The following is a 23,965-nucleotide window of genomic DNA, read 5'->3' as shown; positions in this document are numbered from 1 at the left end:
CATAAAGAGCTTGATATGAGAGCATAGGGAGCTCGATCAGAGAGCATAAGGAGCTCGATCTGAGAGTGTAAGGAGGTCGATTAGAAAACACAGAGAGCTTGATCTGAGAGTATAGCTCGATCAAAAAGTATTGAGAGCTTAATTTGAGAGCATAGCTCGATCAGAAAGCATGGAGAACTTGATCTGAGAGCATAGCTTGATCAGAAAACATGGAGAACTTAATCTGAGAGCATAACTCGATTAGAAAGCATAACTCAATCAGAAATCATAGAGTGTTTGATCTGAGATCATTGCTCGATCAGAAAGCATGGAGGGCTTGATCTGAGAGCATAGCTCGATCAGAAAGCATGAAGAGCTTGATCTGAGAGCATTGCTCGATCAGAAAGCTTGGAGAGCTTGATCTGAGAGCATAGCTCGATCAGAAAGCATGGAGAGCTTGATCTGAGAGCATAGCTCGATCAGAAAGCATGGAGAACTTGATCTGAGAACATAGCTCGATCAGAAAGCATGAAGAGCTTGATCTGAGAGCATTGCTCGATCAGAAAGCTTGGAGAGCTTGATCTGAGAGCATAGCTCGATCAAAAAGCATGGAGAGCTTGATCTGATCGAGCAAAGAGCATTGCTCGATCAGAAAGTATGGAGAGCTTGATCTGAGAGTATTGTTCAATCAGAAAGCATGGAGAGCTTGATTTGGAGCATGGTTCGATCAAAAAGCATGTAGAGCTTGATCTGAGGGCATTGCTCGATTAGAAAGCACAGAGAGCTTGATCTGAGAGCATGGCTCGATCCAAAAGCTTGGAAAGCTTGATCTGAGAGCATGACTCGATAAAAAGGCATGGAGAGCTTAATCTGAGAGCATTGCTCAATCAGAAAGTATTAAAAGCTTGATCTGAGAGCATTGCTCAATCAGAAAGCTTGGAGAGCTTGATCTGAAAGCATGGCTCAACCAGAAAGCATGGAGAGCTTGATTGGAGAGCATGGCTTGATTAGAAAACATGGAAAGCTTGATCTGAGAGCATGACTCGATCAGAAAGCATGAAGAGCTTGATCTGAAAGCATTGCTCGATCAGAAAGCATGGAGAGTTTGATCTGAGAGCATGGCTCGATAAGAAAGCATGGAGAGCTTGATCTGAGAGCATGACTCGATCAGAAAGCCTGNTGCTTGTTAGGACAAAATGGAAGGAGCACCATTTTGAATTATACATTATAAAGGTCAACTTTAGGTGCACAATTTGGTTTCATTTCTTAGAAGCATTTAATAGACTGGTGGAAGGGTCAATATCTTTATTATTACACAATCCACCCAAATGAGATTGCCAGCTATTCAGTCTATGGTAGAATTAGTTTTCTCATTTTATATTATTTTGGTTAACCCAAATGAACTGGGTTGTCCATTGTCACAGATCTTATATTAGAAGCACATTGAAAAGATCTTGGACTTATAAGGGGGGAGTTCTTCCATCTAATGAGTTAGCCTTTTGTATGTAAAACTTTCAATCTGTGGCAATGGTATCAAAACAGACCCAATCTCCATGTGTGATAATGGATTCACTCGAGAGTGAGATAGACGAATAGGTAAGGGGCCTCACTAGCATCACAAGATTACGTAGAGGAGAATGTCATTATCCCACATTGAAAGTGCATTGGAGAGATCTTGGACTTATAAGGAGAGAGTCCATTCAATTAATTAATTAGTCTTTTGGGTGTGAAACTTATAACCCATGACACCATGTGAAGCTTTATTTAACCATTTCCAGTCTACATTTAAGTAAATAATAGCACATTCCCACTTAATATACTGATATTTTCATATGATATAGTTGATATCTTTAATATTTTGTGTCAAATTACAGATCTTATCTCAACTTCAAGTTGTGGGTTCTCAATTTATCTATCAAAATAGTTCCTTAATGTTGGCATTTAACATTCTCAAGTCAACCCAGTTGCAATTAAGAAATTAATTAAATTGACCATTATTCCACGGATCCAATGTCAGCCTTATTGAATATAGAATGTTAGAATGTATATTCAAATCAATAAAGATACAAGAGGATCTTTATTGATTTCCTTAGATTTGAAGTGATTCTAACCATGTGGGAAATGTAGGAAAATAGAAAGAGATTTCAGAGAATATTGAAAGGATCTTATGTTCCTACACTTTCTAATCTATTTCAATACCCTACAAAAGAGTTGTATAACATTTTCAAGTTAACCCTCTACAAGTTTTACTTCTAAAACAGGAAGGATGAATGAAATAGAGACAACAACAGAAACAAAATATAATAGTAGAACAAAATATAATAGTAAAACAAAACAAACAGTAAACAAAGAAAAAATAATACGTGCGATTTACCCTGGTTCACCTAATGTGGGTTACGTCCAGCTGAGTCAATATTATTGCAATATACCTCACCTCTCTCGTTTACAATGAATGAATTGCTCTCACACACATAACAAGAGAAAAGAATGTTTATATATTAGGTTTAAGAGATTAAACCTAGTTTTACAAGGATTCTTATTCCTAAGCCCAACCCAAAAAAGGAATTAGTAACTTAAAAGAAATCTTACAGCGGTTATACATGGAAAAGCCCAAAACCGCTTACGGGCTCAGGGGTGCTGCCCCCGCAACCCCCGCCCGCTCACCGGGGAGCAGGGCACCCGTCCGCTGACCGATCAGCTGGACCCCCGAGTGCATCTCCGTTACTCATTAATACTGAAGTAGTCGACAACTCCAATAATGGGGAAGCTTCCGTGGTGCTGATAAGTAAGGAGAAAATCTTCCACGAGAAAGCTCAAACGAGGCCTCTGACTACTGCAAATGTAAACCCAGAAAGAATTGACATTGATGTACTGAGTTTGAAGTTGCCGTGCAACTGCTTAACTTAGGGTCAGAGTCGGCAACATTTTGCACTTGCTAATCACGTTTCCATCGAACCTGTAAAGGAGCCACGGTTGTTTGACTTTCTTCAATTTAGTAGACCCCATCTCCTTCTCTCCTGCATTAAACTATACAAAGAAAATTATTTATTCGTTTAATGGCAGGTAACCATCATCAACTAGCGGCAATCCAGCTTAATCTGAATGCTGTTGACAAAAAATGGAACCATGAACAAAATAAAACTAATGGGTCCATATTAGGTTGATAAAAATTCCTTTCACGAATTACAAACGTCGTGTTTGTTTTAAGTTTCACAAAAAGAGGTCTTCAATTTTTAACAGTTTGTTTTGGTTTTCGTCAGAAATAAAGCTTAGAAATTGTTATATGTGTGTCATTATGACGGAGTAAATAAATAATGGATTAGTGAAGAGTATTCAAAGGCTCTATGCTTAATGTTCACAAGGGACAAGGACACATTAAAAGCTCCGAGAAGACCACGGCAGTTGATGATACAGGAAAATCGTTGGTCTTTAACACCGCAAAAAGGTGAGTTGTTAACCATTTTTGGTAATAAAAAATTAAAATTGGCCAAGAGAACCACAAGACAGGACAAATTATGAACAGGAAAGTGGGACAGGTAAACTCAAGGAAATTAAGTGTCTAAACAAGAAAGTACTGTAGTCTTATTGTCAAAAAGATAGGCTTTAAAACCCCTTTCCAGTTTTATACTTTCATCTTAGCCATCCTCTGCTCTTTGGCTGATCTTTCCAAGCTTTGACATCAACCGTATATTACGCCTCAACACAACACAACACACAAAATTTCTCTCTAAATTATGCGCTTTTGTTCTTCCAAATATGTTTAAAAAGCAGCTCTAGTTTGACATGGGTAATTGCTGGGGATCTTTTCCAAAGAGGCTAATCCTATACTAGTAAACACCTCATCAACAATCCTCAAACCCAGGTTGTGATTTATTGATTGATACTCTTAACAGTAGAGTTTTGTTTCGTTAACAGAAATTGGGTTCGAGTTTTTATGTATCTTTGAGGAATGGTTTATAACTCAGTCTGTTGAATTCGGTTAGGTCTGTTCAAATTATTATAGCCCACTACAGAGATATCAGTCACTAGTAGTAGTGCAGGCAAAGTCCTTTTCTGCGGATGTTATGAGGGGAGAGGATGGAAAGTGCAAATGGGCAAATTTTGGGACGCCAAAACTTGAAAGTCGTTTTGCAGATGTGAAGGTGGCAAAATAAGAACTTCAGTCTGATACTTTGTTAGGGAAGGTGGTTTGGGAAAGTTTTCAAAGCGTTTGGATAGATGAGAAGACATAGCTCTTCTAAAAAGTGGATTGGAAGGTGTTGCTCAAGAAATTGACCCGAAAGTATGCAGGGTAGCAAGAATGGAGGTATCATCTTGACTTTTAAATTTGTTTTTTTTGTTAATCAACCACATTTAGATTCGAAGAGTTCAGAAAGAATTCAAAGTAAAGAAAAGAAAAGAAAGAGTGCTGGTAGGTGGCAACAACCTTCAATCATTCCCACTGTGAGTGGATTTAGATAAAGGCTGCTGGTCCCCACAAAGCATTACTTGGCTGCATTGCTAAATTCAAGGTGATAATTGTGCTATGTGTTTGGCTAATGGAATTCCTTTAAGAATATTTGCTGCTTTAATTGATCTGTATAATGCCCAAGGCCATGGCATCTCCAACTAGTTAGACATAAAATTGGTTAAGAGCGTTCTTTGAATAACATGTGTCTAAAGATGCTCCGTAATTTGATCGATAATGTAATTATTTTTTTTATGAGAGCTAGAGGTTAACTTTGGGAAGACTTTCTCATCCAACCTTGGCAAGCATATGGGATACTGTTGGTGAGAGAAAGAGTGCTCCTGTGTACGAGTCATGCAGAAGGGAAGTTCTGGAAAAGTCATCTTTCAGCAAGTAAGAGTGTTAAGCAAAGTTAAAACAAAGTAGCTAAAAAAAAATAAGAAAAAAACTGTGCATTCCTGGAATTGTGGGTATTGATTGTTGATTGCTTGTGTGTGCATGGAAACCTCATTGAACCACTATCTGGGTATTCGGTCAAAATGCCATCGGAGCAGCTCAGGAGTGGCTTTTCTACATGCTTCAGAAGAAGAAAGTCATTTACCGAGACTTCAAGGCCTCAATATACTGCTTGAGGGGTTGGTTTTTGATCTGACTCTTGCCCTTTTATCTAAGTCTATTTTAGTGTATAAAGTAAAAACATAGAATAGTGCAATATAATTGAAATATGTAGATATTTGGAGAATGATATGACAGTTCAATTCTAGATTTCATTTTTTCCCTTCTTTATTTATTTATTATTTTAGCTTGGAATAGAGTTTGATTGAAATGCAGACTAGATTATAACATATTCTGAATCAGAAGTAGCTTTTTTTTTCTTTTTTTTTTTTTTTTTTTTTTTTTTTAACCAAAAATGATTTAAAAGATTCATACAACGCTTAGATAAAGATCAAGTCATACGAAAATATAGCCACAAACAAACTAATGTAAATGAACAGCAGCTTGGCAGCCTGCCTCTTCCTAGCCTCCTCAATGATAGACAACTTGATACCTTGGCTTTGTTCCCTTACAATGGTGAAAACATTGCCAACGAGTTGCAAACTCATGACTAGTGGATCCTGAATATGGATGGTCTCAAAGCTGCCTTAGCTTCTCCCTGTTCGTGATACTTGAACATGACTCTGTTCCTTTCCCCAGTAACCATGACAACATTCCCAACATCAAATTGATAAAGTCTCTGATCTTTGGGTCTCTCGGTCAAGCTTGATGGTGCATAGCCTTGATGAGTGGGTCAGGAGTGGATGGTACGTCCATCATAGGTATTAAGGTATGGGATGCCTTTCTGTCCAAATTGAACAGATCTGACTTTGCAAAGCTTAAACTTTGGCTCGTCATCCATGAGAGAGTGAAGACGAGAAGCAACCATTCGGTCATAAAGGAGTCGGAAGTTTCATTTGTCTGGGAATAGTCTCTACATCCATGAATCCAGCAGGGTAGGTCTTATCTGTCCTAACCTGCCATCAACAAGAAAATGTGTTGCATGAGGATGGCAAAACTTCACGGGATGTCAAAAGCATACTTCAACCTGTTTTGCTGGTAAGGATCAAATGGACGCTTTCCTGGACTTGTGGGTTCAGATGATGGCGTGGGTGCGAATGCACCACCAAGCTTGTCAAGCATCCAATGCTTGGGGACATTAGCCTCTTCAAGTTTTTAAATCCGCTAGCCATTTTTGAGAAAGTTGAAGCTGCGTCCTTGCTGCAGCTGCTGGTTCTCTGGCTTTGGTGAGGTGTCGAATCAAGAGTAGCTTGATATCTTGTTGTTGACAATTTTTTGGGCGTCTTCCTTTAGTCTTATGACGGGAGGAAAAGAATCAATGATCTGTTGCTTTAAGAATATTGCATGCAATAGATAATCTTTCTTATATAAGTATTCTAACAACATGGGAGTATTCTTTCCTGTGGTTTTCTTTACAGAACTACAATGCGAAAATATCAGATTTTGGCTTGGCGAAATGGGGCCGCTGTGGAGAGTCCATGTACAACGAGGGTTATGGGCACATATGTTATGCTGCTCCAGAAATATTGCAACGGGTAATATATCTCTATATTTTGAAATACTATACACTGTTCAAGATATATGTTAAGAATTTGGATATTATGTTTGTTTCAGGTGTTAAGTGGACCATTCTGAGTTACCTTGTGAAAAATTAGGAAGAATCAACTCTTTTTGGTTAAATAAATTGATTAACTGGGGATTTCATCATTATGCAACAGGTCATTTGTATGTTAAGAGTGATGATATGGCTTTGGAGTTGTGCTGCTCGAAATGTTGACGGGTTTAGGCACTTGATACAAAACGCCCCACTGGAGAGCAAAATTTGGTTGAGTGGATGAAGCCAATGCTCTTCGAAAAAGAAGTGAAAACCATAATGGATGCACGGATAGAGGGCCAAACTCACCAAGGCAGCACCAACAGGCAGACAGCTTGCTCTAAAATGCCTAGAGGCAGATCCTAAACACACGTCCCTCCATGAAAGAAGTTGTGGGAAACTTTGGAACGTGTTGAAGCAATTAAGGAAAAGCCAAAGAAAGTGTTTAGCTCTTCACGTCCTACTACTAACACGGTGCTCAACCACCTTCTATCTTCGTTCACCCTTCACTCAAAGCACGTGTCAAAACATGAGCCGAAAATGAATCACACGTAAAGTAACAAGACAAAACCCCAAATTTCATGGGACAAAAGCATGTATGCCTTTTCTCTTCTATAAGTTGTACTTTATCAACCTTCATTCTTTTAGCTGTCTATTACAAAAGCATGTTGTGCTCCCGAGATTATGTAGTAAAACCAGAAATTTATGTCTGATGTAAATGTGAGGTTCGTGGAGAATCTCAATGTTCCGTTTTATCGCATTTCTTATTTGTGCAGCACACAGGCTGAAAAGTTGAGTAATCCAGTTGTGTGTGTATATACGTTATGTCAAAAAATTGAATGTCTTTACTTAAATCGGGGCCATCATAAACTAATAGTCTCAAAAACTTCCTTTGTCTATGTTACTGAATATGATATATGACTAGGCTGTGTCAAATGGCATTATCGCCAAAAGTTATATGGTTTAATATATGTAATTATTGAGTTTTCATCTACAAGCTTAAACTTTTAGGTAAGATGACAACTAACATGGTATCAGAGCCGAAGGTTCAAGTTCGAATCCCACATACAAACTGGATAAAGAAAATGAAAAAAAATCCAAGTTTGACGTGAGAAGGCCTATTGGTTTAATATATGTAATATGTAGTGTTTACTGATAGCTTAAGCTTTTAGGTGAGACGAGAACTTAACAAGTTATACTATTACTTGGCAACTTCTTTTGTATCCATGGAGAAAATCAAATACGTGGCGTTGTGATCTCGAAAGGAAACTCAAGTGATGCTGTTGTAGCGCTTTTCTTAGATCGTTTATAGGCATTATCATTGTTTTTTTAATTGTTGGGAAGGGGCTTTGAAATGACTTTCTATGCTGGGATTTTGATTGTTATCTTTCTTGTTGAGATCAATTTTCACAAGGGTGAATATCTCTACTGATGGAGTTTGATTTTCATTGTTGTTTTATGTATAATTCGTCATATTCAATACTGGCAACTTCTCATCTGTTGTTTGATGTATTAATATGGATTATTATGGCATGCTCTATCAGAGGTCTTTATTTGGGGTTTTAATATTATAGGGTGATTTTGATAGTATTAGAGGGTTTTATATACTACTTTTCAATAATAATAAGTGTGAAAAATTAACTGATTATTTGAGGGGCTTTATGTAATAATACTGTTGATTAATATTTTTCTTGACTTTCAACATTGGCAACTTCAAATAATGTTGTGGTCCATTCTCAATGAAAATAAATTAAATGGTATTTATTGTTCTCATTTCTACTAATGAAGATAATATTTATTGAAAATGTTCTATACATCACTGAAAATATGTATAGAACTAGAATATATTATTCATAACTTTTTTCACAAAATTTTTCTCACACTCTCGACGTGATAATTTGTAATTAGTCAGCTTGCAATAAGACACCCTAAAAAATTACAGTTGATCAATGTGGGCTGTCACGCGGAGTTGTGAGAGAAAATTTGTGAAAAAATGTTATGGGTGTAGTATTACTCATAGAACTATTATGTTCTATAACTATTATCTTCATTATTAGACTTAAATGTATTTTTAGTGGTCTTTGGCAATGTTTTAATAACCAACCTAGGGTGAAACCGGTAAAGTTATCAAGTTCGAGGTTGGTCGATTTGACAAGCCAGTCAAATTCGATGGGCAAAAATTTAAAATTCAGCAATTCACCCCTAAAAATTACAAGTAAGACTTTATAGGTTTTAAATTTAGCAAACACACCCCAAATACAAATCAGCGGTCGATTGGTTAGCAGCAACGACACATAAATGCAATTCAATCATCCACTAAGCCGTTCCCCATAAATCTACTCAAGATCTAGCCGAAATCATTCGATTTCGACCAAATCTTACCACTGTAGGAGTTAACAACCTAGGCCATATCTCACCACCACGGCGTCAACAACCCTCCCTACACCACGAAAATACTCTCCTCAGCCTCTGACCAAAACTTTCACACCACTCCCGTTCGCTTGCCAATCACAGGCAAAAGTCGATTGTTGTCACCGCGAGTTTTTCTTTGATTTTGATCGATTCATAACCAGAAATCACCTCCGTTACCACCATTGTACTTACTAGCTATTCTTCATCAAAAGCCCTAACATCCAACCTTAATTGTTTCGATCACTGTCTCAATTTCTGAGATTTCAAAGATAGGAAAATGATAACTCGACCTATGAAAGCCTAAAATCGCGGTTGAACTGGTTCAATTGACCAGGCCGGGTTGGGCTACCTTAGTTTTTAAACATTACTCTTTTGTGTAAAAATTTTAAAGGGTAATTAATACAAATTACAGATAGTTTATTACTCTTCTAAAATTTCAATAATATAATTTAAAACGACATAATTTCCCGAAAAAATAAAATTAAAATATAGCGTAAAAAATATACTTTACCACGTACGTATGCAAACCTCCAATGCGTGCGTGTCACACATCAGTTTGCGTGTGTCTAGGGGGTGATACACGGCCACATGATTGGATAGTTGTATTATCGAGTCCCTTTGTTCAAAGCTACAACGCTCACCGACAATTACCACTAATAGCCTATTAAAGTAGTGCGAAAAGTGCGCGGACCTAGAAATTAGGAAGGCCCGTTTAAATTGGGCCCATGAAATAATACCTTTCTTTCCCGCCACACAGAGCCGCCGGTATTAAATTACTGTAATGCGCATGCTTAATCGTTTTTTCTATTTGTTTAAGCTGAACCAGTTCCTCTGTTCGTTAACAAGGTTTGTCTTTATCTATTTTGTTTATGCTTTTTGTGTTTAGTTTATCTCTTATTTTCAGTGGTGTTCAGCCTTCATTATTGAACTGTCTGACCAAAGATTAACGCTGATTCGGATGCTCTTCAGCATCTTGATCTTTATTGAATCTAAGAATCAACGGCATCGATATTATATTCCTCGTGAGTTTCTGGTTTTGTTTTCTGGATTTATTTATGTGTCTTTTCAAGTTCTCATTTGTGTTTGTTAAAATGCTGCAGTGAATGGATTTGTTTAGCTTCCCTTGATTAATGAATGACTTTGCATGGGTTGTAGTGCGTTGTTGCTATTTCTTTGATGGGTTTTTTTGCTTCAGTCATATTAGCCTTAGCTTACACTAACTTTAATTGCATGTGTAACTTTCATTTTATTTTCTCAATGATCATGTATAATTTATGAGTAGATCAATCCGCATGTTAAGACAGAATCAAATTGTATTCATGTGTGATATGACTCCTTTGCCTATGGCTCGTCGATGGGCTACTGGCTAGAGTTTTTGATGCGACGGAATAGGACAGACATTATATGTTATTGCTCTCAATGGGGTTGGTTTCTAATCATCATTCTTTTCTGCTCTCTATACAATGTGATGGATAGTAATTTGGTACAATGTCAATTGATCATTAGTTTTCTCTGAAACAGGTTGCTTAGAAGATAGCAGTTAAGGGTTTTAAAATGGAAAAATATGATGATGGCGGTACTGCAATCAGCTGTTTAGTGGTCGAATACTTTCTTGAGAAGATGTTTGTTCCGTGTTCTTTCTGTGGGTCCTATTCCGAATCATTTTGCCTTTATCATGATGGAATCGAAGGTATGCTAAGAAGTGGAATCTGGAAGAAGGGCTGGCCATAGAGCTGGGTATTCATCTCTCATGTCTTTACTCAAGTATGCATGAAAGGGGTGAAATATGTGACAATCTATGCCTTTAGCATTGAAAAATTTAAAAGAAAACTGATGAGGTTCATGACTGATGGATCTAATGCTGGAGAAGATGCAGGCAATGCTCAAGGAAGAAATATTGTGAACCGGTATGGCATTAGAGTGCATTTATAGGTAAGTTAAAATTTGAGTGAGCCTTTCAGGGTTGCAGCAGGAAGGTGATGAGGACTACTGAAAAGAACAGCAAGGTGGTGCTTTTAGTCTGTGTAGCATATACTTCAGGTGATGAGATAGTGCATGCAGTTCAAGAGTCTTGTAAGCATAAAGGGATGAAATTGAAGCTTTGAATGAACGTAAAACTTCTAATCTCGTTCCTAATGGTGTGGAATCCTACAAAGATAGATTGGATGGATCTCAAAACTCCGAAGGCAACTGGAGCTTGCAATGGTGTGATTGAAGGAATTGATGGCACTAATAAGATTAATGTTGCAATGATTGACTGGTGAAAAATTATGTGAGTCAAGATGAAGTCAAGCATCGAAGGTTAGAATGGCAATGGTTTGGTTGATGAAATTGAAGAGAGAGAGAAGATGCAAGGCAGCATTGTGTAATAAATCGGTAGATATCGAGAAGACACAGTACCTGGCTGTAGCTCCTGATCCTGACATCCTTTTGCGAAGTTCTGGTGAGGCCCGACTGAGCAATTTCTTTCTGGCAAACCAGTAATTGCCTACTGTATTCTCCAGCTGCATGTGGCCGGAGATTGGTTTGTCACACTTGGTGGGGGAGTGCTAAACTTCCAAAGAAACCAGCATACTTAGAGAAGAAGAAAAAGCAATCATAACAATTTTTACACCGCAAAAAGAATAATTTCTCTAATAGATTATGGCAAGGTGTGCATGGGTGACAGTATTATTTCTATTTCAACTGGAAGCCTAGTACCTGTAGTGTTGGAATGCACTTCCAGAGTTACAGTGTCTTCGCACTTCATGTCGGGCAATAAAATTTTGGTGGCTTATTATATACTGGCATAAGCTCCTATGTAGGAATCAGGTCAGATCAAGTAATTATATGAAAATACATTTATCTGTAGATTTTAAATTATGAGAAAAAATATAAGATAAAGCAGTTGGATTAAGCATGCCTATTTTCTCACGTAGAAGTTTGCAGTTTGTTGCTTAGAGTGTCTGCTATTGTAATTATTTTTGAAAATTTATAGAATACTTTTCGAGTTCTACTCCTTTTGTATCAAAATCCAGTTTGTAATTTTGTATGCTTAGAGTTCTACTATTGCAGTTGTTTTTGAAAATTTAGAATACTTTTCTGAGTTTCACTCCTTTGTATCAAATGTTGTGCCACTTTACCACTAAGCTTTAAAGGTGTTGATACAAAAATCTACACCAACTAGAATTTTGATTGACTCTGTTGGAATTGAAATAGGTGCGCGTGATATAGATAAACTCACGCGGATGAATATAAATGCAATAAGTAAATGACGGAGAAATTTTTAAATGGTTCGATAAATTAGAACTTGAGTCTACGTCCACTGTTATCTTATTGTTTTTGAGATCTTACAAAGAACAGTATAATTGTAGGAAAATTTTCTTAGAACAATTGCTCAGTCCCCTGAAAACAAGTAATGATGGGTTTAAAAGCACTTATTTACATGATAGAGTTGAGATAAGATTCAAATACGTAAGATTAGAAAGTTGCATGATCTTCGGCTACCTTAGTTGGAATCTAAGTCAATCTAAATATCTTCTTCCAAATTGAGCCAACTAAATACTTTTCTCCTTTAGGGAATTTTCCTTTCCGGATTGACCGCACAACAATAGCCCCTCAGTTTTTTGAGTGCATAATCGCGCTTCAAAATCAGTCTTTGATTGGATGGTTGTCGCACTATAGGTTGCAGTCTCAAACTGAAGAACTTGAATTATGCTTGTGCGATCTAGGAGATCTAAGAGATCTTGAACATGTGATCTCAAGCGAATGAGTGAGCTATGAGATAATCAGAGAGCATAAAGAGCTTGATATGAGAGCATAGGGAGCTCGATCAGAGGCATAAGGAGCTCGATCGAGAGTGTAAGGAGGTCGATTAGAAAACACAGAGAGCTTGATCTGAGAGTATAGCTCGATCAAAAAGTATTGAGAGCTTAATTTGAGAGCATAGCTCGATCAGAAAGCATGGAGAACTTGATCTGAGAGCATAGCTTGATCAGAAAACATGGAGAACTTAATCTGAGAGCATAACTCGATTAGAAAGCATAACTCAATCAGAAATCATAGAGTGTTTGATTGAGATCATTGCTCGATCAGAAAGCATGGAGGGCTTGATCTGAGAGCATAGTCGATCAGAAAGCATGAAGAGCTTGATTGAGAGCATTGCTCGATCAGAAAGCTTGGAGAGTTGATCTGAGAGCATAGCTCGATCAAAAAGCATGGAGAGCTTGATCTGATCGAGCAAAGAGCATTGCTCGATCAGAAAGTATGGAGAGCGATCTGAGAGTATTGTTCAATCAGAAAGCAGGAGAGCTTGATTGGAGCATGGTTCGATCAAAAGCATGTAGAGCTTGATCTGAGGGCATTGCTCGATTAGAAGCACAGAGAGCTTGATTGAGAGCATGGCTCGATCCAAAAGCTTGGAAAGCTTGATCTGAGAGCATGACTCGATAAAAAGGCATGGAGAGTTAATCTGAGAGCATGCTCAATCAGAAAGTATTAAAAGCTTGATCTGAGAGCATGCTCAACAGAAAGCTTGGAGAGCTTGATCTGAAAGCATGGCTCAACCAGAAAGCATGAGAGCTTGATTGGAGAGCATGGCTTGTTAGAAACATGGAAAGCTTGATCTGAGAGCATGACTCGATCAGAAAGCATGAAGAGCTTGATCGGAACGCCATTGCGCGATCAGAAAGCATGGAGAGTTTGATCTGAGAGCATGGCTCGATAAGAAAGCATGGAGAGCTTGATCTGAGAGCATGACTCGATCAGAAAGCCTGTAGAGTTTGATCTGAGAGCATTGCTTGATTAGAAAACCTGTAGAGCTTGATCTGAGAGCATCGCTCGATCTGAAAGGATTGAGAGCTTGATCTAAGAGTATTACTCGATCAGAAAGCATGAAGAGTTTGATTTGAGAGTATTGTTCGATCAGAAAGCATGGGGAGCTTGATCTGAGAGCATAGCTCGATCAGAAAGCATGAAGAGCTTGATCTGAGAGCATTGTTCGATCACAAAGCTTAGAGAGCTTGATCTGAGAGCATAACTTGATCAGAAAGCATAAAGAGTTTGATCTGAGAGCAAAGCATGGAGAGCTTGATCTGAGAGCATTGCTCAATCAGAAAGCTTGGAGAGCTTGAGAGCTAGAGAGTTAGAGAGCTAGTGAGCTCTTTCTAATCTGAGAGATTTGAGCACGCAATCTGAGCGATCTGACCACGTGATCTGAAGCTGAAGATTAGAGTGATCTAAGCGTGCAATCTGAGCGATCTGGCCATGTGATCTGAGAACTCTGATTTGAAACATGCTTCAGTATTTTGACGATAACTTGAGCTGTAGACCTCATATTTGGATGATTCGTAGACCGTCGGAAAGCTAACTCGAAGGGCTACAATTCTTGTGTTTACCACTTAGCTAGATTCAGACTTTATCTTACTCAAATTTTCACATTTGATGACGTGATTCTAGATTAAAAAGCTGGGATTTGTTGAAGAAGTTGACACTTGAGGGAAAAACATGGAGAGCTACTATATCAGGTCCTCCTTTTAGCGTCAAAATGTTGATATAGAAATCTACACCAACCAAAGAGATGCGATTGACCATGTCGGAATCGGAATGAATGTGCACGTGATTACGAATAACCAGCAATGGATGAATAATAAATGCAATAAAGTAAATGGCAGAGAAATTTTTAAAGTGGTTCGGCAAGTTAGAACTTGAGCCTACGTCCACTTTTATCTTATTGTTTTTGAGAGCTTACAAAGAACAGTATAATTCTTAGAAAAATTTGCTTAGAACAATTGCCCAGTCCCCTTGAAAACAAGTTATGATGGGTTTATATAACACTCATTTACATGATAGAGTTGAGATATAATTCAAATACGTAAGATTAGGAAGTTGCATGATCTTCGACTACCTTAGTTGGAATCTAAGTTAATCTAAATATCTTCATTCCAAATTAAGCTAATCTAAATATCTTCTCTCCTAATAGAGAATTATCCTCTCCGGATTGACCACACAACAAAAGGCATATTAGTATGTGTATACTTCCTCAGTTCCTCTTATCTAGGAAATTGTAAAGTCTTTACTGGTTCAAAAAAATTGTGCTGATTTACAAGGAATTTTTTTTTCTTGTGATTGAGATGTCTAGACTAACTTATGCACATCTTAACTAATCCTCTGAGATCCTAAAATTGACAATCGGGTAAATCCCCTCAACAGTCACCCATATTAACAACCCCAATGAATAGAACTCAAAACTTCTTAAATAATACACCTAAGAGTCATAGGTGACCACTAAGCCATCCAATGGTGGTTTACAAGGGAATATTTGATGTATACTATATATAATTGGGTTTAATATAATTTTCCCTAGAGTTGCATGAATAAATTTCCCCTCCTCTGTGTTTCATGAAAGTTTATTTTCCTCTCATTCGCGCGTATTGCCTTACACATATTACCGTTCTTCGTGAAGTTGAAGTTGATCATTGGAACCCCAATGTAACACTTCAACAAAACAACAATGACAAAATTCTAGTTACAACATTGCTAATAAAGACTTCCACAGGAAGATCGACTCTTACAAAGAAAAGCATTTCCATATCATCAAATGAAATATTATCGAACTTCTATGTGAGACTAATAAAGAATGGACTACAAAAATTTGGAATCAAAGAAATAAATAATAATCAGCCAGTTGATAGCTTCACAATGGAAGTGGGAAAAGAAAAAAGAGTTAATAAAAAATGTGTATAAAAAAAATAATACACAATCAGCTTCTGGGCTTGTGCAGACGAGGCCGATTGCAAAATATCCTACCATTAGCCCTCACAAATGCTGCAAGAGCAACACTTATCCCTGCCCACATAAGTGAAAAAAATAGATGCCGAAAATCGTATTTAACTGCAAAGAAAAAATAGGAAGTGTCAGATTTCTGGAATTGCATTTATTCGGTTACCGTAAGTTGCTATATTCTATAATGAACAAGCACAAACTTTTTAACTCACCTTGCCTCAGTGACAAGGTTGCAAAAAATAACCCAGTCACGACCAACGATAGAGCCAATGGAAATGACTGTAAAAGGAGATGACATAAAGTTTCAGATAGAGAACAAAATTTGCAAGTGAATAATCTTAAGATGTATTAAAATTTTGTTTAACAAGTTAAACTTGTGTACTCACAGCTATAGCCTCAAGGCCTCCTTTTTGGGATGGAGGGGCCACCTCTCGACTCACCGATACGATGTAGTGTCCTTGCAGGAGATCAATCGCATCCTTTAAATAAGTGCCAAGTACATAAAACAAAAATCAGAATTGTTATTAGATATATGTGGATGATGAACTCTTTACAAAGAAGTGAAAGCATGTATTCTTTAGAAAGCCTAAAAAAGAAATTGCAAGAAACATTGATTAGGTCCTCCAGAAAATTTAAAGAATCTATTATAATGAACACTCATGTGAATTGTGAACAAGACCCTTAAAGAATAATAAAATTCTACGCAAACAGGAAGACCTATAAACCATAAAAATAGAAAAATAAACAAAATTTATAGTACATGAGTGATCTTAACTTGTGCCTTTGACCACATTAATATAATGAAAGTTGTGTTTATTTGTCGCTAAAAAGAAATAATATTAATATAAAGAAATATTTTGTTTTTCAGAGCCCTAAAAAAGATGCTAATAAACCACAGTATAAAGTTCTGTTAGAAGAGACCAATATAAAGTTCTGTTAGAAGAGACGATTTTACAAGGTAACATTTGGGAAATTTTGTTGCTTCTGAAATGTTAAAGGTTCTCTACCATTTCTCAGTCATTATAAGTATCTACAACATTAATGAAGATATGAGCATACAAACCTGTTTTGTTCCATCACAGAAGTTATTCAAATAATAGCGTGAAAGGGCATTCCATCCATCTTTGACAATCCCTTGCATTGTCCGTCTGCCACATCTATAATCCAACCATAAAAAAATTAATAGGACGTTAAAATTTAGTTTTCACACTATAAATCAATGCCTTCCCTTGTATCACATAAAATACAGCCATCAAAGTATTTAGCAGTTACTTAAATCGCTGATAAATCAATCCATAAAAATATATGTTTCTCAAATTGGGTCAAATATTCCTTAAAAGCTCTTACTAGTCCACTGTACAATATCAGGCTTCGCAGCCTAAAAATATGTATAAAATATTAATAAAATTGCAAGGTTACTGGAATCCAGACAGCAGTAAACAACTAAAAGAGGAAGCAACAGGTGCTTCAAGGGAAAATATTGTTTGGGCAGGCTTTACTACTTTTCTTTGCATCGATTTCAAATTTTGTTCAGAATGAAAAACTTTGCCATGGAGAAATCTGCTTTTGAAGTAAGGCTAAAAAATTTCATACATGCACTAGCACAGAGACACTGATACTCAATATAAAAAGTCAGGACGCTTCAAATAAATGCCATCTCAAAAACTATTCAGAAAGCTTTTTACCCATGTTCTTGAACCAAGGTAACATTTTCTATTATAAGGAGGCAGATAAATCAAATTAAGGAAAAGTACCTGACAAAATCTCCTTTTAGAGCAGGAGTACCAGAATATTGGATGCTAATGTCATCCCCATGATTAGCCCACACTAAAGATAAACAGTTAAAAAACAAATATCAAAATCTAGGAAAACCATGTCAATAGCACTAGGAAACACAAAAGAAAAATAGAACGACCACCAATAGCATGGCAGGTAAACAAAATATCTTTACTGAAAGCGACTAATTTGAATAAAATAAATGAATATACTGACATATTTTATAGCTTTCATCAAAATTTGGATGTGAGGTAATGGTTTCTTCAGCACCAAAAATGCCAATCCTTCTAAGTTGGATTTCCAGCATTCTTCGAGCTATCATGCTCTGCAGCCATAACTTAGAGCAGTTATCAAAATGAAAGAGGCATAAAACTATATGACAAAAGCAATCACATGACAGCAAGCAAAGTGCCCTAAAACTGTAAGACAAAAGCAATCACATGAAAGCTTCTGTCTAACACATGCCTGCATGTTTGGTACAACAACACATATAATAGAAGAATTACATGCTATAAGACTAATGATTATCATAAAGAGAATAAGATATGTATCTGAAGTTAGCCTACCTGGGTAACATTGGTACGATCTAAACAATCAATACAGTTTGTTCTCACAACTCCAAGTTGCTCCTTCATTTTTTCACCCTTCTCATTCAACAAAAGATACCTAAAAAATTTATACAATGTCAAAAAGCAACACAAATATCCACTAGCAAATTACTCTTATTCAAGTACAATCATCAAATTGTGTTTGAAATCCATGATGATTAGATGAAAATCCTTACCCATTTTTCTCAAGGAAATCCTCAATTTTCTCATAAAGGATAGAGAGGCGCTCAAAGTGAACGTGTCCACAGACTTGGTGAAAATCAAAGTGCAGATATCTACAATGATAGAACATCTTTGCATTAAATGGAATAAATTTTTTGTTAAGACAAAAAAGACAAAAATAAAGGATTAGTGAAGGAAACCCTACCTTACATCATCACTTATGACATGCTGCATTGCATTTGCAAATTTTTCACATAAGCGTCCCTCTCCCCCATGCTGATAAGAAATAAAGGGGCAAAATAATGAATAGCAGAATATAGAATAGCAAATCCATACTTCCACACATCGCTGCAGACACCCACATCCACATCCACATCCATTCACATGCAACATATTCATGTGTGTGGGCAGCACAGAGCATATTTACCATAAGCTTTTAGCAAGATATCTAATCACGAGTTAAAAGCTCATCAAGCAATTAGGTTTCTGACTATCATCAGGTAGTAAATATACTTAAAAATCACATAATCCACCAAAAATAATTACATTAAGAAAAGAATATGCACCTTGTTAATCAGGTCAAAAGCTAACACACTTCCATATTTTTTTCTTAAATCAAGAAAATGTCGTTCCACCACTCGAGGCTGCAAAATATGCAGTAAATCAATAGTCATTTATAAGGTGGAGAAGGTTTTAGCATATAATAAAATAAATCCGTGAAGGAAATTTCTACTGTGCTGGAAAGGTATGATAATAGGGAAGGTGTGACTAGTGAATGAGGATTCATTTATCCTCATCCAAAACTTGGCATCCTTATCCAACGATCTCAGTTCCCCTAATATGATACCTTCCCACTATGGTAGTATGACTCTGCCATGCAATGAACTAGTAAGTACTCACAGCTTCCTCCGGTCTCACGATCTCAAATTTAGGCTTATATGTCAAATCAACAATTTGCTCCCAAAGAAGAGGTATTGACCCCCGAACCTGCAGAATCCAATAAAAAATTATTATTATTATGAGACAATTAAGATGTAAATACATAAGAGAATATAATTCACAATCAAAGCGACTAAAACGTTTTTTACTGGTAATTGTCAAAATTTCATAATCAACAATCTCAAAACATGAGTACCAAGCTTCACACTTATTCTGGATTGTCATGTACTTATATGCAGTTTTTCCAGGTCATTTAGCTTCCTTCAAGCACTAGCATTCAATTTCCGCAAAATAGAAGGAAACCCTATTTATGCAGTAAGTGCAAAACTTTTGTGAGTATAAATTTATGAATTTCTGTGATAGAATTAACTATTATAGCTACATCAATCAATTATAGGGTGATGATGACAGAGGGTAACTTCACTCTGACACAATATAGGAGATCTACAGTCCAATACCTGAACCTGGTTCAAAATAATTAATGGAAAATATGTTTGGCATATCTAAATTCTTTAATTACTTTCTCCTTTTTGAGTTTAAAGCTGGTTATTCATGTATAGTACTTTTGCCAAGAAATGATGCTGTAAATCCCTTCATTTTGTAAATAAATAAGTACATCAAACATTACCTGAACAAATGAAGCAGTGAACCCATTCATTTGTACAATTTGTTCAGTTTCCACAAAATTTGCTACATACCCATCAGAATCACTTCCTCTTCTCCACATCCGAGTTCCTATTAAGCATGAACATTAAACTATGTTGGTATGACAAAGGAAGCACAACACGAGGCACTAAAGTGAAACAAACTCCGAACACTCAAATAACAACTGATTTGCCAACAAGGCAACATAAGGCTAGATATATACAATTAGTTAATTCCTCCACCAGAAAACAAGTTATTGAACTAAAATACATAACAATCGAAGATATAGTAAAGCTTTCAGTACCATTTCTCCTAGTGCATCTCCTTGCAATCAGAGTAACATCAACGATGTCCCTTCCAATGGCGGTCTGGAAGTTATGAAAGCTTGAAAATCAGTTAAGGAAACACTTCAAACAGAAAGACAATTAGAGGGGTAATAAAATTAAATCAGCCATGAAATAGACAAACTCAAAATGTCCACATGTCACAACAACAAAAAGCTAAAGTTAATGATGTGATAAAGGATATTCCCTTGGATTATAGGAAGTAAGAATGGATCAAGCTGCACATGAGACCAAAAGAACCATCAGCAGTGAGTGACATAAAATTGTAGAAGGAATGAAAGTGATGAAACATGTAACATTTAAAAACAAGTTAGGCAAAATCTGACCTTGTTATCTATGAGCACTTCCAACATATAGTTGTTCCAGAGAAATCTGGGTTCCGCCTGCCACAAACAATTGCAACTTCAGCAAAGTTTCTTGTTTATTGCATTGTAACAATAAAAGTAAACATTGAAAAAACTTTAAAGTGCTAAACATGAAGATTTAAAACAATTATTCATACATAGTGAAAGTGGAACCAATGCAAAAAAGGATAATTTCACTTTATAAGCATGACTATCATTTAAAAGATTACCTGTCTCCACAAAGGAAGCAATTTAGATTCGTCACCCAAGTCATTCAATCGCTGTGCACTGCAACATACCATAACTATACAATTATGATTCTAAATTGAGCCATGAATTTAAAGTTTAATAGTGAAAAAGAGAGAAGCAAAAGCTAATTAGTTACAAAAAAATAAATCACAATTGATGATATGTCACTACTCAGTAGTAACCTATTCCTCAAAACAAAACTACCAGCACTAAAAACTTCAAAAGAAGTAATAATTATCACTTTTCATTAAGTTGTACAACAATAAATAAGAAAATGGATAAATGCCATTTACGGAAAAACAATTCACCTCAGTGTTAAATTGGTGTCATATGAGAAATACAGACCACATGTCCTCTCAGCAACTTTAAGGAGCCGAGAAAACTCAGTCTCCACTTTTTTCTGCCAAATCAGCACAACAATTTTAGGTTCGCAATTAACTAACACTCTTAAATGCGAAAATAAATCATAAAGATTAATCAGTAGCGTCACATTCACCTGTTCTGCTGATGAATTATTCAGAGAATGATCACAGGGAAGAATGTTTAAAGATGCAACTTTGTACATAGGATGTCCCAAGTACGATCCCACACATTCACGCTCCGTTATTACTATCAAATACGAACCTAATTATACAATCAAAATGGATTAGCACATCAAGTTTCCTTCTCAATTTTCTTCTCTTCCCATTTCAGTAACGTTACTGAGAATTTTTTTTTTTTTAGAAAAAAAAATACCATTTCAATATCCTATATTGAAACAAAACATTCGGTTCCTTAAATAAAAACAAACAATTTCTGGAAACGTTACTTTGATTCTGAAAATTAATTCTCCTCACAAATCACGAATCGGTATAAATTTACCTGCCACGAGCTTTAACATTCCGGCGATNTATTCATACATAGTGAAAGAGGAACCAATGTAAAAAAGGATAATTTCAGTTTATAAGCATGACTATCATTTAAAAGATTACCTGTCTCCACAAAGGAAGCAATTTAGATTCGTCCCCCAAGTCATTCAATCGCTGTGCACTGCAACATACCATAACTATACAATTATGATTCTAAATTGAGCCATGAATTTAAAGTTTAATAGTGAAAAAGAGAGAAGCAAAAGCTAATTAGTTACAAAAAAATAAATCACAATTGATGATATGTCACTACTCAGTAGTAACCTATTCCTCAAAACAAAACTACCAGCACTAAAAACTTCAAAAGAAGTAATAGTTATCACTTTTCATTAAGTTGTACAACAATAAATAAGAAAATGGATAAATGCCATTTACGGAAAAACAATTCACCTCAGTGTTAAATTGGTGTCATACGAGAAATACAGACCACATGTCCTCTCAGCAACTTTAAGGAGCCGAGAAAACTCAGTCTCCACTTTTTTCTGCCAAGTCAGCACAACAATTTTAGGTTCGCAATTAACTAACACTCTTAAATGCGAAAATAAATCATAAAGATTAATCAGTAGCGTCACATTCACCTGTTCTGCTGATGAATTATTCAGAGAATGATCACAGGGAAGAATGTTTAAAGATGCAACTTTGTACATAGGATGTCCCAAGTACGATCCCACACATTCACGCTCCGTTATTACTATCAAATACGAACCTAATTATACAATCAAAATGGATTAGCACATCAAGTTTCCTTCTCAATTTTCTTCTCTTCCCATTTCAGTAACGTTACTGAGAATTTTTTTTTTTTTAGAAAAAAAAATACCATTTCAATATCCTATATTGAAACAAAACATTCGGTTCCTTAAATAAAAACAAACAATTTCTGGAAACGTTACTTTGATTCTGAAAATTAATTATCCTCACAAATCACGAATCGGTATAAATTTACCTGCCACGAGCTTTAACATTCCGGCGATGCCAAAAATAGAGCGAATTTTCGGAACACGAAGAGACGTGCATTCTGGAACTTCGTCGATCAGATTCATCGAACCATCGGCGCGATTAATCGCCAACGACGAACCACTGGAACCGTCGGTGGGCTCCACCACATATTGATCTGGAAATTCCCAAAGACGCATACGTGTATACAGCTTTTGACCTGACTCAGCTCGCTCCATCATTATTTCAAATCTAATTCTCTACAGCAAACATGTGAAAAAAAAAAAAATTCCGACATTCAATTACTATTTTCTCGGAAAAAAACAAATTCTAAGAGGCGCGAAGTTAACCAAACAAACAAATTCTAAGAGCGCCAAGTTAGATAGTTACCTGAAATACGAGATCTGAAGTGAAACTTTCGAGCGTCTGTGTTTGTGTTTGTTTGCGAGTGATTTTTTTTCAAAATGTAACGGGTTTTTTGGGCGGAATATTATTTAACCGATTCGCTAAAACTTTGCAGGGTCGACTTTGCCCGCGTCTCGGGTGTATACGTGGTAACCATTTATTGGCTGGCGTCAAACTGGTGTGGGCCCTAGCTTTTTGTTAGTTGGTCCCATTATTAATCATCACAAAGTTCATTAACTACAATGTTATTGATGTAATTTTGGTGTTCGAATATGAAAAAATATCAATTTAATGCCTATAAATTCAAATTCTATTGGACCCCATTAGTTTTTAGAGTTAACACTTTAGTCACCATAAATGTAACTCTTGTTAATTAGTATAGTATAGCATAAGCATAATATAGTACCATTTTTTTTCTCTTCAACTCAAACAAATCATGAATTTTTCTCGGACAATATTAAAGATCTCATAAATTAAACGTATAGTTAAGAGAAACTAAGTAATTCATATTTATTATGGTCCAATTATTATTAATGGTGAAAAAATATATATAGAATGTATAGTATATATAAGTTTGGAGGTGGTGCATTAATTAAAATGATGCATGGATGGCAATGTGTATATGAAAGAGTTGTAAAAGAATAAATAGTGTAGACAGCAAATCTCTGCTGTAAACACACAAAATGCATGCAATAATAATTAATTATACATTAGTGGTGGCCAACAAATTAACAACCCAACGTGTCTATATGAGTTATGACTATAAAGTGCGTTTGTATTGAATAAGATATTATCAAAATTAACATATATAAAAAGTTCCAATAAATACTACAGATTTATCTCATGCATGTGTAATAGAAGGGTGTGAAAAATTTTAGGGTCGAACCGGAATAGACGGGTAAA

General features: G+C 36.2%; 1 protein-coding gene and 2 pseudogenes across 3 annotated transcripts; 1 reads left to right on the top strand and 2 right to left on the bottom strand.

Annotated features, from left to right (window-relative positions):
• Nucleotides 1–5,361: 5,361 nt before the first annotated feature.
• Nucleotides 5,362–9,993, bottom strand: LOC116138623 (annotated as a pseudogene).
• A 462-nt stretch (nucleotides 9,994–10,455) lies between these two features.
• Nucleotides 10,456–11,202, top strand: LOC116138324 (annotated as a pseudogene).
• A 4,327-nt stretch (nucleotides 11,203–15,529) lies between these two features.
• On the bottom strand, nucleotides 15,530–23,174 carry LOC116138418 (phosphoinositide phosphatase SAC6-like). 3 transcript variants are annotated; one of them, XM_031424165.1, is made up of 20 exons: nucleotides 23,048–23,174; nucleotides 22,668–22,917; nucleotides 22,303–22,430; nucleotides 22,115–22,206; nucleotides 21,788–21,845; nucleotides 20,550–20,606; nucleotides 20,408–20,441; nucleotides 20,184–20,264; nucleotides 19,863–19,969; nucleotides 19,196–19,282; nucleotides 18,862–18,939; nucleotides 18,501–18,571; nucleotides 18,310–18,408; nucleotides 18,092–18,191; nucleotides 17,742–17,850; nucleotides 17,504–17,576; nucleotides 16,813–16,906; nucleotides 16,136–16,228; nucleotides 15,962–16,028; nucleotides 15,530–15,857 (listed from the first exon to the last, which is right to left on the bottom strand). In XM_031424165.1, exons 2-20 carry the CDS (start codon nucleotides 22,897–22,899, stop codon nucleotides 15,727–15,729), a joined length of 1,791 nt encoding a protein of 596 aa, XP_031280025.1. In that variant the 5' UTR covers nucleotides 22,900–22,917; nucleotides 23,048–23,174; the 3' UTR covers nucleotides 15,530–15,726. The 3 variants fall into 3 exon arrangements, with proteins under 3 accessions (XP_031280025.1, XP_031280076.1, XP_031280142.1); XM_031424216.1 differs by having other exon boundaries at nucleotides 22,668–22,927; nucleotides 23,048–23,117; XM_031424282.1 differs by lacking the exons at nucleotides 21,788–21,845; nucleotides 22,115–22,206; nucleotides 22,303–22,430; nucleotides 22,668–22,917; nucleotides 23,048–23,174 and adding exons at nucleotides 20,798–20,855; nucleotides 21,125–21,216; nucleotides 21,313–21,440; nucleotides 21,678–21,699.
• Between the last annotated feature and the right edge of the window lie 791 nt (nucleotides 23,175–23,965).

The sequence above is a fragment of the Pistacia vera genome, unplaced genomic scaffold, assembly GCF_008641045.1.
Source record: "Pistacia vera cultivar Batoury unplaced genomic scaffold, PisVer_v2 Contig1003, whole genome shotgun sequence".
Classification (NCBI taxonomy): Eukaryota; Viridiplantae; Streptophyta; class Magnoliopsida; order Sapindales; family Anacardiaceae; genus Pistacia; species Pistacia vera.
Note: the sequence above shows the minus strand (reverse complement) of the source record. Positions and strands in the feature narration are given on the sequence as shown.